Source organism: Lissotriton vulgaris, chromosome 12, assembly GCF_964263255.1.
Source record: "Lissotriton vulgaris chromosome 12, aLisVul1.2, whole genome shotgun sequence".
Taxonomy (NCBI): Eukaryota; Metazoa; Chordata; class Amphibia; order Caudata; family Salamandridae; genus Lissotriton; species Lissotriton vulgaris.
The window spans coordinates 69,790,358-69,807,611 of record NC_141700.1 but is presented as its reverse complement, the minus strand read 5'-3'; the positions used below and the strand labels follow the sequence as shown (position 1 = coordinate 69,807,611).

Genomic DNA, 17,254 nt, shown 5'->3' with positions numbered 1-17,254 from the left:
AAAGTGAGATTTTGTTTTTTTAATGAATGTTCCGGTGTTGCTTGCCCGTCCTCCAACCCACTCCCGCTTTGCTGCTTGTTACTTTAGTTAAGCACTCAACTTCCGCCCCCTTTGCTTTTTGTATCCCTCTCTCGCCCTTATGGTTCAGTACCCCTGCTCCTTCTTCGTCATCCTGTTGCTTCTCTGTGCCCGCTGTTGCTCCACCACTTCCCCTCAATCGCACTTACACAAAAGAAAAAGATGGCCGATTCACAGGCTTTGTTTTTCTCATTTAGTGATTGATGCCTTTCATACAAATTATTCTTTATTCAGGCCTCTTACAGATGTGTGAAATAGCAAATACATTGCTGGATCTTTTGCAGAAAATGTTCTACTCTGTCTCACAATACACGGTGTGAACCTCCCATCAATACAGAGACACTTGACTGATAGTTTTTTTTTTTTACAGAGATGAGTCTTATCAGTCAGCAGCCTGGCCATTCCTGGATCCTCCTTCACTGTGCTTGCATTGCCAATGGAGTTTCGCTAGCCGCCTTGAAGATGACCTTGATTGCAGCACACAGATGTTGCTTTCTCTTTTCTGTAGCACTCTACCACTTAAAATAACTGGTTGTCAGAACATTAAAAAAAAGAAAGTATGACACGTGACAGAGTTCCATGTACAGTCCTCACACCCATGTAACAATATATATATATATATATATATATACAGAATTTATTGTTGAATTAATAAAAATCCTTACAATTAGAAAAAGTACAATTTGCGAATATCCACAATACAATTTGCATTAAAAATCAAAGCAACGATTGATATCAAAGTTAAAAACAATAAAACTTAAACTCTGCGCCGGACCCTCCCACTGACTACGTAGAGATTTATGGAATGAGCATTGGGGATAATACATAAAAGTAAGCCTCAGGCAATGTTTTAAAGGATCATGCACAGATCTGCAGCTGCTTCCCAGTCTCTATCATAAATTTGAGACCCCTGCAAGTCAGAATTGGCGATGAACCTCCCAACCAGATTATAACCGCTTGGCGACATGTTCTTATGTTCAGTTTGATTAGGATATCCTGCAAAAATTTTCTTCTAGCCACCATGAGGGCCGGACACACACAAAACAAATGGATTAAAGATTCGTTTTGGTAACCACAGAGTCTGCATTTTGCGCAAGCATCAAGGGGTTTCCAAGAGGGTCTTAGATCCTTGGACTCGTGAAGGCCCATACGGAAATCGATGAGGATCTTTTTTAGGTGTTGACTAAATTGTGTTGCCAAGTATGCCTGGGGTTGTTGACGTGAATACCCATGTATCATGCTGACGAACACACACAGACAATCGCATAGAATCTACTTGTTTTAAATATGCTTACATGAGAAAGGCTTGATTCTGCTTCCTATCTCTGTTCTGTGAGGGCTAGCCCAAACAGGATGTAGAATATGAGTTTTATTATGTGCCTTTAATATAAATGATTCTTTTTCCACCTGTGCTTTTTTTGGGGACCTTGGCGCTTAATGCCACATCCTTTTATGTTGTCTATCTCTCTAATTTAAGACCTGGTCTGCTCAGCGCACATATATATGCACTTAACATGCTATATTTCCGTTCTTCTACCACTGACTGGTTGCTTGCTAAATTGTGGTGCATCTCTGTTGGCTCTTGCTGGCTCAGCATATTCCTTTTTTACAAACGTTGCACTGGACATCTCAGATTAAAGACAGCTGTGATGCACAGATTTTTGGATCCTCTGGCAAAATTGCACTTCGCCATTTCTGTGCTCCCGTACCCCCGGCAATAGGTCCATTTTTCTGCCATGTGTTAAATTCTGGTGGACTTTCCTGGTAATCTGCAGTGGCTCTGTAACCCAGTTTCCATCAGTACTGTTAAGGTTGCACCAGCCATGGGTATGCAGCTGCTATCAAATTTTTATTGCATGTGCCTAAAGCGCTGGGGGAAAAAGTTGGGCAGAATGCAAAATAAGTGGAATTCACTGATTATTTAAGAAATCTATACGCAAAAGCTAAACCCAGAACCTTTTAACTAAAATAAAGACCCTTTGTAAAAGAAAGAATGCAATTTCTAAAGTCCAGTTCATAATTCCCTAAAGGTTCCTGTCCAGTTTTTGGTCAATTTTAAATTCTCTCTGTATACATTCACAAAGTGGAGCCCTCTTTATTAAAAGCCTTTTTGAAGGAATTTAATGTTTAGGGATTTAAAGTAGTATCAGATCAGAATTAGGTTTTGTATTTTTTTAGCTGTCTATAATTTTAATTAGGTCTTGGCTATACAGCGCATGCGCTGTCTCGAAGAAATGTGTTGTGATCAATCTGTGGGCAGCAGCGCTGGAACTTTTAGTGCCTGCGCACCTGCAAAAAAACTGAAGTGGCTGCCATATGCTTGGGATTTTTACATGACTTTCAGCCCTGCTAAACAGTAGCCAGGATGTTATTTAGCATGGGTAAAAGACATTGACAATGCCAGTAGCTCTCGGATTGACAAGGCCTATTGGCTTTGCCAATGCTTATTAATAAAGGTGCTCCCGTGGCTTTGAAGACATCCCCACCAAACCCTGGGAGAGTGGGGCCTCTGCACTCGTCCACTGGGTGAGCAGGTTTAACCCTCAAACAAGGCTTTAAGTGGGGCAGGTCCTGTTACGCCACGGACCGACTCGAGAGCCACGTGCTACCCGTTTCCTCTTTGCCGGCCGCGGTGCAACCCGCGGCGCCCCTCCCTCCTCTTTGGGGCGATGTGGTACTGCATCACGGCCTCTGTGGCCATTTCAAAAGTGTCACAGGAAAGCCCCCGCAACTCCTGTTGGTTTTCGGGCACGCTGCATATTTGCACGGCGGCCCATCTGCTTCCAGAGGCACCATGGGACATTACACTCACCTAGTGTGGGCGTCTGGTGATCCCCCTTCCTTGGGGGCCAAATTGTTGCTCTCCTCTTCACCTTGCTCCCAGAAGGCAATAGGGGAGGGTTACTTACGTTCCTAACATGGCGATATTTCTGTAATGCACTTCACTCTTTTCCCTATCCAAGATGGCAACACCTCTCCTTCCTGTTTTGCCACTTCCTGTTCCTGCATGTCACTTCCAGTATTTCTATATATAAGGGATCAGAACCTTTCCTTCCTTGTGTTGCAACACTTCTTGTTCCTGCTGGTGTGTCCTCGCTCCTGTTGGCTCCTTAACTCTTATTTTGGTGATCCCTTCCTTCCGTAGGTGACCCTGGTTACCTTGCGACTTCTACTCCAGCTTGACTTCCAGTTTTCTCCTGGTTCCTTTTGGGCTCCTGGTCTTCCAGTGTTTTCTGGCTCCTTGTCTTCTCTTTCATTCCTGGAGTTTCATCACTATCAGAAGTTTTTTCCCTCCAGGGTTTTCCTCTTGGGACTTCTTCTGGAGGGCACTGTCTGCTTATGCTTTCATTGTCGGCAGCACCGTGGCTACCGGAAGGGGTCGCCTCCTATCTCGTACAAACCAGGACTTACAAGAACTGAAGCCGGGAACTGTCCCAATGCCTCAAGACTGGTAAGAAAGACCCTAAACCCGACAGGTCCCTCAAGGCTTCAAACCCAGGAGTAATTAAAAGCTAATACTGATATGTGTACTTATCAGGCCCATATTCATGTTCTTAACTTTACAGACAAGAAAACTGATTGATTTCAGAACAACAAATGTAACAGGTCAAGATAATCCATGTCAGTGATTTAGTTCCTGTTTATATTTCACAGGTTTTGCTTAGTCTTCCATTCCCTGAGAGAGTTCTTTAATCTATGCTGTATTTGTGTAAGTCTTTTTCTGGGAAGCATGCCACTCATCCATAGTGCCTGCTTGGAACTGAATCACGTCCTTGTGTCTATAATGGGCCAGAACTGAGAGTTCTTGAGTTGAGGCTGAGGCTGGGAGCGTCAGTGGGTCAAAAACTAATTAAGAATGCATGGGCATTCAATACTTGGCCTCTCTGCTGAACGCACAAGAGCAATCGTCACATATGAGAGTTGCAACTGCGAGTCTGGGCAAATGTGTGTGAAGGAGATAAACAAAGATCAAAATATTGACAAGGCATCAGTAAAATTAAAAGCATTGCTTACAGGTGAGTGGGCGTTGATTGTGTGGGGCTGGTGAAATGAGGGAGAAGCGAGGAAGGACATACAGGGGAGAGTGAAAAGACAGTGCAGAGGAGGATAGAAATGGAATGTGAGATATGCAGGTGGAGGATTTCAAAACTATTTGAAGAGAAAAAGGACATGACAGTTTAACATAGACTGCAGACCAATGTAGTGCGAAGGGGAGGAGGAGTGTTTGGACCCCTGTGGATACCACAACACCTTCCACAGGCCCCAGGAATGGTTAATTCGCAGACTCATCATTTTAGAATGTAAACATTTTCAATATTATTTACAACAAAAGTATCCTTCAGATTTATTTAATACAGCCAACAACCATTGACAAAGCCAATAATTCTGGCTTGTTTTAGTTGTATATCAGTTTGTGTGTTACATATCTAGGCGCAATAACAGAGAGCACATAAAAGCAGCAAAAAACGATTTATTCATCACATAGGTTACACCTCTTTTAGAGAATCTCCCCCACCCCCAAGTTTTATCATCCCACTTAAGGCCCCACCCTTACATCTACGCCTCGGCGCATCTCACCTATTCCCTCGTAGGATCTCGGATGGCCTATTATTGATGGTTTTGTCACTTTTATATCGAGCCTAGAAATGAAGAAAAAACAACAAAGAAGGGTCTTTACTTTCGAAAGAGTGTCTCCGAACGTCATTAAAAACAATGTGGACTGCACTTCACATATACCTTGATACTCTGAAAAATATCTCTATTTAAGAGAACAGCTCCTTGTTCTGGAAGAGCCTGGCTCTCCGGTCACATCCTGCGTGATCTTGTAAAGTTCCATTCATATTTTACCACAGGATATATGATCACACTTACAAAGTTCTACGAAGTTAGAAGATTATCTGCTGTTAAAGGGACAGGAAAAGGTACAGAGCTGGAAAATGGATGCACCCAAAGGTGGATTCTGTGGGTGGCCTTGAGAACGCTGGCGTGTTTACATCCTCAGACATTCTCCCTACACGTACACATATGCTGGATTAAACAAGCATTTACAATGCAATGGTCTCGGCAATATTATAGGTAGAGCTATTGGCATTGCTTATTATTATTACTTTTTTTTATCCCTAAGTAAATGTTATTGTCATTTCTATTGTCAATAGCTTAAGTGTTAGCATATGTGTTACATATTGCATTAGACATATTGCATTAGCAGAGAGAGAGTGAGGTAGCGAGATAGAGAGGTATTGAAATAGAGAGTGAGTGATGTAGTGAGAGAGTGAGGTAGATAGAGAGTGAGGTAGTGATGGAGAGTGATGTTGTGAGGTAGTGGGATAGTGAAAGATTGAGATTAGTATGAGAAACTAACCGTGAAATAAACATAATTTTGTCAGTCATTTGCCAACATTTTTGCTGACACTCGACCCAAAATCTCAGTTTGAATTGCTTGCCACAGCTGCTTAGGTGCCTGTTGTTTTATAGTGAACTGGCCCCTATCTCCAATAGGTCATACAAGTAAGTGCCAGGATTTTAACAACTTTATCCTCCTGAACTAGGAGCCAGCGAATGCTGTACAAAGCAGGATTTAGGGATCCCATTCTTTAAACCTTTGGAGAACCTAGATTGCTCTGTTCAGAATCATCATAATTATTTTGCTGAGTATTCTCACACATCCATGTATTGTGAAATACAATGAACACACCAGACGGTGTTACCAGGTGCGAGTCTCAGTGTCGGCTAACTTCCTGTGATTTTGGCAAAATCACCTAATCTAGTGCTTAAAAAATAAATGAATGTGATAAATAAGTTTAAGTTTTAAACTAATTCGTACTCAGATGAAATCAAACTATACAAGATCATGCACAAATCTGGAATCCTGGAATTTCAAAAATGTCTAGGTGCGTTCCAGGCCTAAATTAATTTTAACTTTGTGCCTGCCCCCCCCGCCCCCACCCTCCAAAAATGAGTGTGCTGTTAGATCAAGGAATGAAACTAGCACCTGAAATTAGTAATGGCAATTACACTGCTTCTAGAGATCCTTACTCCATACTTTAAAATCTGATATGCACCCCTCTGCCCAGCATCTCAACCTGCTGTCTGAACTGAACTAGGTCAGCCACATTCCTGCTCTGCTGACATGAGCTGCAGTTTCTCCCGACTTTGGTGTGAGCCCATGAAGTACTCCTGTGGAGCCCCAAGCTCGAGTGCAACATGGCGTATTCCTTCCGGCATGAATTGTACACATTGAATCACTACGTTACTGCTTTCCTACTGGAACTAAGGGCTCTTCCAGGTCCCAAAACCAGCTTCATGAACATGGATATTTGATAATCCTGGCAGAATCTGACTCTCATTTTTCCAGTTTCCGTCCCATGAATATTAGTGTCACTTCTTTTTGAGTTGTGTCTTACCCATCATCTCTTGAGGATTTATCCAGAATCTTGTTCTTCTGTTCTCGGGCTCAATTAAAATTAGAGTCCTGATAAGAATCCCTATACCCTTCTAGCGGATCGAAACATCAACCACTATAACAGACCCTACCTCAACAGTTTATATAAGAAAAGGCACTGGTGTTCTTACCTTTTGATACACACTCAAGATCACTATTTGTCACACGTATGTATCACGTTCAAATTTTTTTAAACTGTTTTTATTGAGATTTTAGCCATACATTACAAACATGCCAAATGAATCGACCTGGTTGAAGAGATTGAAGACCCCCGCTCTAAACTTCAGTTGCATCTTTAGCACCGAGTCCTGTCTCTTAAACCCTGTGAAAGAGGGGCGCAAGCCAGCGGCGGTTGTGAATGTGTGAACATTTCACACGCTTCGCAAGGGCTTTCTTTGTTGGTCTCCACTCTCATTCTCGCATATGGAGCCTGTTGCAACACACAAACAGAAACCGTCTCAAAAATGCACCCCTTAATGAATTGAGGCACACAAGCTCCACAGAATCGGCTGCCACAATTAACCATGTCAATTCGAATGTCTGACGACTCCTCCGAGAAACGTATGCAGTCACTTGTGCTGACATTTTGTTAAAGCACGGTGGCATTATGGGCGCCGCGCACATCATTCTAAACTCCCTGGGGCCAATTAGCGTACTTAGCTGTTGCGAAAGGTGATTTTCGAGGCCTGACAGCTGTTGAGTGGAAGTTCTTGTCTGCTGGACAAAATCTGTTCTGTTCTGCTCGTATGCCGCCTTTGTATTAATAATGCAGGAGCCGTTTCATAAATTAGATACAGTTCGTGCAAGGCAAATTACAACGGTGCCTCGTGTTTGTGCGGGGCTTTCCTTTCTGGAAAATAACAGCACTATAATGGGAAGTAGTCATTGAACCTGGCGCTTGTTGCAGAAAGGGCGACTTTTGTTGCATGCCTCAAGCCTCCGATCACGGAGAAAGCGAGACGATCCTCATCTCATGGGAAGACAAAACAAATAATGGCGGACACAACGTTCAAGATTTTTCGGATTAGGGGCGTGTTCGGTGTTCTCAGAATGGGCGTGGCCTAAAAGTGGAAAGAAGAACACCGAACACACCTCCAAATCCGAAAAGGACGGAGCCTATTCGGAGGGACAGCTCTCTCTTCCAATGGCTGGCCTCCGTTTAGGAAGCCAGCCAATGGGAGGGAGGCAAAAACAGAGGCGGGACAAATAGTCCACTCTAAGAAACATAAAATCTCTGTACTTCCGGTTCTGCCTTCGGCAGACCTGATATTACCTAGACCTAAAAATGAAGGATTAAGTGTGCATTTAGAGTTTTGAAAGTGTCTCTGAACATGCTTTTTCCTTGTCTGAAAATAAAACAATATGTTTCCGCACATTCCCCTAGCACTAAAATGGCAGACTGTACATCTAGTCACAGAAGTAAAGTTAGAGGAAGCACACATTGGGAAATTAACAAGTTGATACATTTTCAAAGATGCTCTTTGGAGGTTTGTAAATCTCCAAAGAGTGTGAGTGGAAACCCGCCCCAAAAATCTTCGACTTGTTGATTATCCATACTAATATAATAAAGAGAGAGCCCAAACCTTTGAGGCGAGTAATCTCAGGAACCACAGCACCAATCACAACACCCAATACAGAGTTGGAAAGGGCAGTGGCAGCAGAAGGACATAGGCTATGCAGACGCCCACCATATACATTTAAAAGGTAAAAGAACCGTGCCAGCACAGTAGTCCCTTGTGGGCGTGTCTGCGTTGTGCTGTGGGCGTGTGCTGGGGGAGTGAAACGCTGGGGGCGTGTGGTACACTACGCCCTTCATGCCATGTTTCATATCGTGTGCTAATACCACCCTGCTCCCTTTAAATACCCCTGCACCCCATAATCATAACCCACCCTTACTCCTTAAAATACCCCAACACCCTTAAACACTAACCCATCTTAACCCTATAAATATACCCTGTACCCCAAAACCCAAACCTATCCCTAAACCCTAAAAATACCCCTGTGCCTCAACACCCAAACCTAGCCCTGAACCCTATAAATACCCATGTACCTCAAAACCCAAACCTACCCCTGAACCCTAAAAATACCCCTGTACCCCAAAACCCAAACCTAGCCCTGAACCCTAAAAATACCACTGTACCCCAAAACCCAAACCTACCCCTGAACCCTAAAATACCCCTGTACCCCAAAACCCAAACCTAGCCCTGAACCCTTAAAATACCCCTGTACCCCTGAACCCTAAAAATACCCCTGTACCCCAAAACCCAAACCTAGCCCTGAACCCTTAAAATTAACCCTGTACCCCAAAACTCAAACCTACCCCTGAACCCTAAAATACCCTGGTACCCCAAAACCCAAACCTAGCCCTGAAATCTAAAAATACCCCTGTACCTCAAAACCCAAACCTTGCCCTGAACCCTTAAAATAGCCCTGTACCCCAAAACCCAAACCTAGCCCTGAAACCTGAAAATACCCCTGTACCCCAAAACCCATACCTATCCCTAAACCCTAAACCTACCTCTGTACCCCAAAACTATATCTGAACCCTTAAAATACCCAAACACCCCAAAACATATACCTCAGTACTCCAAAACATATACCCCATACCCATACTTACCTTATCCAAACATTAAAAAAAACATGCGTTTACCATTCATGCATTTACAACGAATTTTGTTGTAAATGTATGCGTGGTAAAAGCATATAAAATGTAATGCCATGCGTTAAAATGGCATTGCGGAGTCATGGTACTTTCAAAATTAAAGTATGCGGAGTGATGGTATGCGGAAAGAAAGTTGCGGAATAATGGGTGTTTACCCTCCCCCGGTAAGTACATTGGTGGCACGGCGACCCACATCTCCAGCAACATACTCATATTTTTTCACCACCCATTTGAAAAATGCACAGGTCTCTCTCATTGATGGCCAGAACCGCCATACACTTTTAGACACACCTCCCGCCACAAGTTCTAGAATTGCGAACTTTAGAGCTGGGGAGCTACGTTCGAATCTCGGCATCAGCTCAACATCCTGTGATTCCAGGCAAATCGCTTTGTCTCCCCGTGCCTACCACAAATGAATGTGTTCTTCTGTAATGTAAATTTTGCTCATGCCATGTTGTCGAGTTCGCGCTATATAATATTGCAAGGAAAAATAAAGTAGGGAAACTAGAGTTCACACACTACTGAACGCACACTCTAAAGTGCATCAGCAGTGCACTGTGAATCGGAGCGTTTCACAGGCCTGTCACAGATAAGAAATGCTATCTAAACGAAATCCTACAAAACAATATACTACTGGCCGGCAGCAATTCATACCCGGACAACGCCGGGACAGGCTGCTAGTTACTTTAATAAATGAATGATTCATACATTTCCAACCAAGCACCTTGGGGCTTGTAGATCTTCGAAGAGTGTGACTGTAAATCTAGAAAAAAACATCAACCTATGTTAACAAATGTTTGATTTTGGACTTGTTTCTGATTCCCTGTCCTCCACTAACGTTCCTCTGGGTTAATGAACAATAAGTAGAATAAGTACAATAAATAGATGTTCTGTGTTTCTGCTGCTTCCCATTAGCCTCACGTCCTGTGCCCTCCAGCCTCCCTGTGACTATGGCCACAGTGGTGCCCCCAATTCCCTATGTAGGTCTGGGAGCCTTGTCAGTCTCACGTCTTCCAAATAATTCATAATAAAACAACATACATGTATCAATAGAAACAAGTGCTTTTGGTCAGCCATCTTCACCCATTTGGCCATTTCAGCCATTGGCTATCTTGCACTGTGAGTTATGGCATTTGGCATGCTCACAAGTACACATCCACCTGAAAAGCATTTTATTTCAGTTTCATTTCACCATTGGTTGGCTTCATCATCACTCTCAATTCATTGCTTTTCTTTGGTCAGGGCATCTTGGCTTCACTTCCTCTTCATATGTTTGTCCCTCCCCGGGGTCATGGCCAAAATACTGCTTCCTTTTGGCGCCCATTGCCCTTCCACTGGTTGTGCACTTTCTGAGATATTTTTTTTTGTTCAGTTGTACCACTCCATAAGAGAGCATGTGTTTGCAAGACATTCCCCCTAGCTTCCTGCACTGCTTTGTTGTTGCCCTGCTGTTCTTGCTTGTTTCTGCTTACTGTGTTGTTTTTTTAGCTTAATGGTAGCACTCCATAGGAATTCATGTGTTTGCAGGTCACCTTCCCAATCCCTGCTCCGTGTTGTTGCCCCGTTGTCTTTCATGGTCGTAGCAACCCATTAGTTGTGTTTTCTTCAAAAATGGACAACATACACATGTGGAGAAGGAATGAGTGGGAGACGGAAGAAGGGTGTGGCGCGACAGTCAGAGTTGCTGACTTTGAAAATGGAGAATCGGAATCTGCTCAACATCCTGTGATTCTGGTCAAATCACTTAATATTCCATGTTCAAAATATTTTTTACGGCAAAGCATGTCTTTTTTAGAAGATGAATGCAAAATTGATGGACAGAATGCAGAACAATGTCATACATTCACCCCAGTACAGAGATCTGGGCCTAAATCCATAATTTTTTTGCTCACCATACGTTCCAGTTTGGACACAGCCATATGCAAATCAGTCTTGACCCTGCACCCAATGGGAACAGTCCAGCCCGAACTGCCAGGCTAGATCCTCCCTGAACGGGAAACAAGCATCCTAGGATCAGTTTCGGGCTTTCAGACCTCATCAGCCAGGATAGCTTGACGCCAGCTTGACCACAGTGGCATGGAGAGCACAGGACCCATGTCTGGGAGGTACCCGTCCCACTCGGGGTGACAAATGCAAAAAGAACAATTGATGGACAGAATGCAGAATAATGTCATTCATTCACCCCAGTACAGAGATTGGCAGAGTATGCCCAGATGTGGGTCCCTTGCTCACTTTGCCACTGTATTCAAGATAGCCTGGCTGATGATGGCTGATTAGCCAGAAACCGGTCCCAGGATGCTTGTTTCCGGTCCAGGGAAGACATGACTTGGCAGTTCGGGCTGGACTTTTCCCATGAGGCACATGGTCAGACTGATTTGCATATAGCCATGTCTGAACTGGGGTGGCAGAGTGAGCTAAAGAATGATGATGGATTAAACCCAGATTAGTTGACTGGGGGTGAGTGCTTGCAATATTCAACACTCCGTCCATCATCCCCTTTGGTTTTGCTTTGTTTGCTCTAAGTTGGCAGGGTATGCCCAGACGTGGGTCCCTTGCTCACTTTGCCACTGGAATCAAGCTAGCCTGGCTGATGAAGGCTAATTAGCCAGAAACTGATCCTTGGATGCTTGTTTCTGGTCCAGGGAAGACATGGCTTGGCAGTTCGGGCTGGACTGTTCCCATGAGGCACATGGTCAGACTGATTTGCATATGGCCATGTCTGAACTGGGGTGGCGGAGTGAGCTAAATAATGATGATGGATTAACCCCAAATCAGTTGTCTGGGGGTGAGTGATTGCAATGGTCAACACTTCTTTCATCATCCCCTTTGGATTTGCTTTTTTAGAAGATGCTCATTCTGCAGTTTTGAAGGAATGTACTTGCGATAAGAGTGACGACTGGTATACAAATAAGAATAAGAAAAGGTTCAAAGGCAGGTAAAGCACGTCTAAACCGAATGCATACAGATACTTTAGCTATGACCATCAAGGCTGTGTCTGCTAAATAAAAGCCTCTTAACATTCCTCCGCATTCACCCCCACCCCACACACGACCCTAGGCTGTTTTATTCTTAGATGTCATGAGCCTGACCCTGTGTTAGCCCATAGTCTTTATTACATCACATTTGAATAAGGATGTGTGCATAACAGGATATAAATAGATAGATATAAGGAACAGTCTCCCAACATGCTTATTCACCAGGTAAAGCATGTGTGCTCTCTTTGGCAAACCCCGGAGAAAACTCCTCTTTTTCAAGGTTTAATTTGCTGCTGATTCAAAGCAGGAATGCAGAGGCATACAATAATTGTTGTAAAACTTTCGGGCCATCTTTTTTACAGTGTTGTTTAATGAGACCGCCCCACTGGATTAAGACAGTAGATTTTTAGACTGACTTATTTTTAGGTCTCAAAATAATCGTGAAACCAAGGGTTTTGTTCGTGCGGTTTTGTTTGAGTTCACGTGAATCACGTGACCAAACAAGCACGCGCATCAGCCTCCCTCCCTCCCTCCTAATTGCATTTTTTTCACAGCCGCCACCACATCAAAGGGCTTCTCCCAGTGTGCGCTCTGAGACTTCTCCTCCCCTAATTATTCATGGCTGGCCGGTGGCCGGCCGTACTTTCAGTTTCCCGGCCGCTCTTGTGCAACTTTTATTTTGTTATCAGGTTAATTTTACTTTATGCTACAGCATTCCTCACTCCCATTCCTACGCTACATTTATAAATTCACACGCTCGAACTTGCAGCCCTGGTGAAGACTGCTTGTTGTCAATGACATGGAAAGGTGTTATTTCCATGGCGCCATCTCCTGTTGCCTTGTTTTATTTCTTTTCTGGCTCGCATCTCCTATCCCCATCTTTCATTTCCGTCTGCTTTCTACTTTTTACCCTTTCCTTTTCACGCATCTCCTATCCCCATCTTTCATTTCCGTCTGCTTTCTACTTTTTACCCTTTCCTTTTCATGCACATCCGTCTTCGAGAAGGATTAGTTACTTACCTGTAATCCTAGTTCTCTTCCAGGGGTATACTCATCAAAGTCATAAGCACTGAATAGTCCCGTCCTCGTGCGGGACCCCGGAGCAATAGCCAATAATATGCATATATCTACATATATATATATATATATATATATACATATAAATACACATATAATAACTATATATATATAGATAATATGCATTATACATATGCAGCCTAAAATAACCATACTAGGCTCAAAAGACTGCCCCCAAATGCCTGAAACAAATCTTTACATTTGTAAAATAAAGATATATAAATGACATTATATGAAAATGCAAAGAAGAAAGCACTGCCTTTGTTGTCTTTGAAACACACCACCTTTATTTTCAAAGGTAAAACAGGCAGGACCATAGAGGCAGCTTTAGCCTAGATAGGCTGCATTGTAACAATAGGAAAAAAACTGGCGCCGTGCCTTTAAGACCTCCAGGAACCCCCAGGTTCCCATTCTGCACCACAGGTGACAGTTAGGTCAGTTCTTTTGGACGGCGTATAACAGTGTAATCACAGCATGGGTAATGCTAAACACAATCCGGTCTGGTATTCGTCCGGGGAGGAGGGTGGGTGTGCTTATGACTTTGATGAGTATACCCCTGGAAGAGAACTAGGATTACAGGTAAGTAACTAATCCTTCTCTTCCAGGGGATACTCATCAATAGTCATAAGCACTGAATAGAGTAGCAAGCCCATCCCATACCCTGCGGACGAACACCAGATCCTCTAGACAGCACACTATTATGTGAATTACCCAAACAAATTTCTCAATGATGCCTGACCAACTTGGGCATCAGCTTGAGCGTCAGAATCAAGGCAGTAATGGCGGGCAAATGTGTGAACCGACCGCCACGTAGCTGCCTTACAAATTTCATGCACAGGAACATTTTTAAGCATTGCTATAGTAGCAGCCTTCCCTCTAGTGGAATGAGCTCTAGGTCTACCCGTGAGCTGCTTTCGTGCCAACTGATAACATAACAGAATGCATGACACAATCCATCTAGAAATGGACCTCTTAGTAGCAGGAAAACCCGTATTTAGAGGACCGTAGTTCACAAACAGGTGATCAGTCTTTCTGACACTCTTAGTTTTATCAAGGTAAAACTTCAGAACTCTTTTCAAATCCAAAGAGTGCAGAGCTCTTTCTGCTGCAGAGCTCGGAGTAGCAAAAAACGTAGGTAGTGTCACTGATTGATTTATGTGAAAATCCGAGATTACTTTAGGAAGAAATCTCGGATGAGTCCGAAGTACCACTCTATTCGCATGGAAAACGAGATAGGGTTCTGTTGCACAAAACGCCTGAATCTCGCTCACCCTGCGCGCAGAAGTGATAGCTACAAGGAAAGACACCTTCCACGAAAGATGTTGAAGAGAAGCTTTATGTATAGGTTCGAATGGGGGACCCATCAATTTAGACAAAACCACATTAAGCTCCCAAGGAGGTGAGGGGGCCCTCACGGGAGGATATACCTTCCTGAGACCCTTCAGGAAATCCTTTACAACTGGCATTTGAAAAAAAGGAACCCTGAGAAGGGGACTTTCGATATGCTGTTATTGCTGCCAGATGTACCTTAATAGAAGAATACTGCAAACCTGCTTTGGCCAAAGAAAGTAAGTATGGTAACAGTACCTGTTCCTGACCTCGAATTGGGTCATGACCTTCAGCTGCACACCAAGTGAAAAATCGCTTCCACTTGAAAGCATATGTTTTTCTTGTAGAAGCTCTTCTTGCCTCCTTTAAGATGTACATACAATCCTGAGAAAGACCTAGGTGACCATACTGGACGAACTCAGGTACCATACTGCTAGCTTCAGGGACGGCAGGTTGGGATGGAATACCCTGCCGTTCTCTCTCGTCAGCAGATCCGGACAGCAAGGAAGCCTCTTGTGCGGCACTTTGGATAGACACAGGAGACTACCTTCATTGGCGAGGCCAATCCGGAGCCACCAGAATCATGTCTGTCTTGTACTTGTACAGCTTCTTGATAACCAAGGGAATGAGTGGAATCGGTGGAAAGGCGTAGCGTAATGTCTCTGTCCAGTCTATCCACAGAGCATTCCCCTTGGATCCTTGTTGTGGGTACCTGGATGCGAAGACGCAGCATTTTGCTATTCTGCGTCTGCAAAGAGATCGATTTCCGGTAACCCCCAGGTTTGAAAGACGTCTTTTATTATCGTGTCTTTTAAGACCCAGTCGTGCGCTTCTGCGAAGTGTCTGCTTAGTTCGTCTGCTTGGACGTTGAGGACACCTGGCAGATGGACAGCTGAAATTTTCATACCCCGAGCCAGAAGCCACTTCCATATTGCTTGCGCTTCCAGCGACAGAGGTCTGGATCTCGTTCCGCCCTGCTTGTTCAGATAGTACATCGTTGTTGTATTGTCCGTCTGAACAAGCAGAGAGGATGTCTTGAGCACAGGAAAGAAAGCCTTGCGAGCTAGATGGACAGCTCTGAACTCCAACATGTTGATGTGATACAGCTTTTCTTTCTCCGACCACACTCCTTGAACTTGAAGTGACTCTAGATGAGCGTCCCAACCCTGCAGGGACGCATCTGTCACCAGAGATCGTTTGGGTATGTCCTCCTGAAAAGGTACTCCCACAACCAGATGATTCCGCTGCATCCACCATTGAATGGAGATTCGCACCGACAGAGACAGTGACAGTTTGTCTTCCCATCGGTTTGAAAACTGGGACCACTGATCCTCTAGTGACTGTTGCAGAGGTCTCATGTGTAACCTGGCGTTTGGAACAAGGAAAATGCAAGACGCCATGGATCCCAGCAGAGACGAGATCTGTCTGGCCGTTGGTCGAAGAGTCCTTAACATTGTTTGGCACTTGAGGAGAATGGATGATAGTCTCTCCTCCGAAGGATACGCTTTTGCGTCCTTTGAATCCAGAAGTGCGCCCAGGTAGTGGATCCTCTGTGTGGGATTGAGGATAGACTTTTTGAAGTTCACGTGCAGACCTAGTCTTCGCAGCTGATGAATACAGAACGTGAGATTTTGTTGAAGTAGAACTGGAGATGCACTCTTTAGCAGCCAATCGTCTAGATAGGGATAGACGAAAATATGCCTCTTTCTTAGGAAAGCCGCTACGACTGCCATGCACTTTGAAAAGGTGCGAGGAGCTGACTTTAGCCCGAAGGGCAAGACTGCGAACTGGTAATGATTGGTTTGTATGCAGAACCTCAGAAACTTCCGATGTTTTTGGGCAATGGGGATGTGAAAATACGCATCTTGAAGGTCTATGGAGCACATCCAGTCTTTTTGATGCAGAAGTGGGGTTATTTGATGTAACGCCAGCATTCTGAATTTTTCTCGTTGGATAAACTGATTGAGGCTCCTGAGATCTAGTATGGGCCTGTACTCCCTGCTTGGACCTTTCTTTTGAACTAGAAAGTAACGGGAGTAAATTCCTTTTCGACGTTGTGTCCTTGGGACCTCCTCGATGGCTTTCTTTTGGAGTAACACCGACACTTCCTTTTTCAAAAGGTGAAGACGATGGAATACAGTCTTTTGAGGAAGAATTGAGGGTGGTGGAAACTTGAACCTGATTGCATATCCATTTTGCACAATATTCAGCACCCATGCGTCGTTTGTGATGTTTTTCCACTCCTCCAGGTAAAAACGCACACTTCCCCCCACTGGAGTGGTCAACGGGCTCAGGGGAAGCAAACACTCACTGTTTTTGCTGTTGCTGCTTGTTTCCAGGAGCAGACTGTCTGGTAATTCCGCCTCTTCCTCTACCAGGACGACGCTGGGAGAACTGAGATCTTCCTTGATTCTGTTGTGAAGACCATTGAGGGGTTTGAACCCTCTGCTGGCTCTGTCTCCGATCATAAGGACGGTATTTTTTCTTAAAATTGTCCTTTCTCTTTTCGAGACCTACAGCTCTCACAGTATCCAGCTCCGTCTTCATTTTTGACATTTCGTCGTCAGCATGAGACCCAAAGAGCGTTTTCCCATTAAAAGGCAGGTTCAGAATGCGTTGCTGGGCTTCAGGTTTAAGTCCCGTAAGTCTTAGCCAAGCTGAACGCCTCGCTCAAAGACCATGCGCATAGCC

The 17,254-nt window shown here is 44.1% G+C and overlaps 1 protein-coding gene across 1 annotated transcript in view; it reads right to left on the bottom strand.

Annotated features, from left to right (window-relative positions):
- Positions 1 to 17,254, bottom strand: part of LOC147673324 (phospholipid-transporting ATPase IK-like) — a 460,742-nt gene that overhangs the window by 234,375 nt on the left and 209,113 nt on the right. Inside the window, exon 6 of the mRNA XM_086947163.1 lies at positions 4,657 to 4,718. Within this exon, the coding sequence (XP_086803289.1) occupies positions 4,657 to 4,718 (62 nt within the window). The remainder of the gene's footprint in view (positions 1 to 4,656; positions 4,719 to 17,254) is intronic.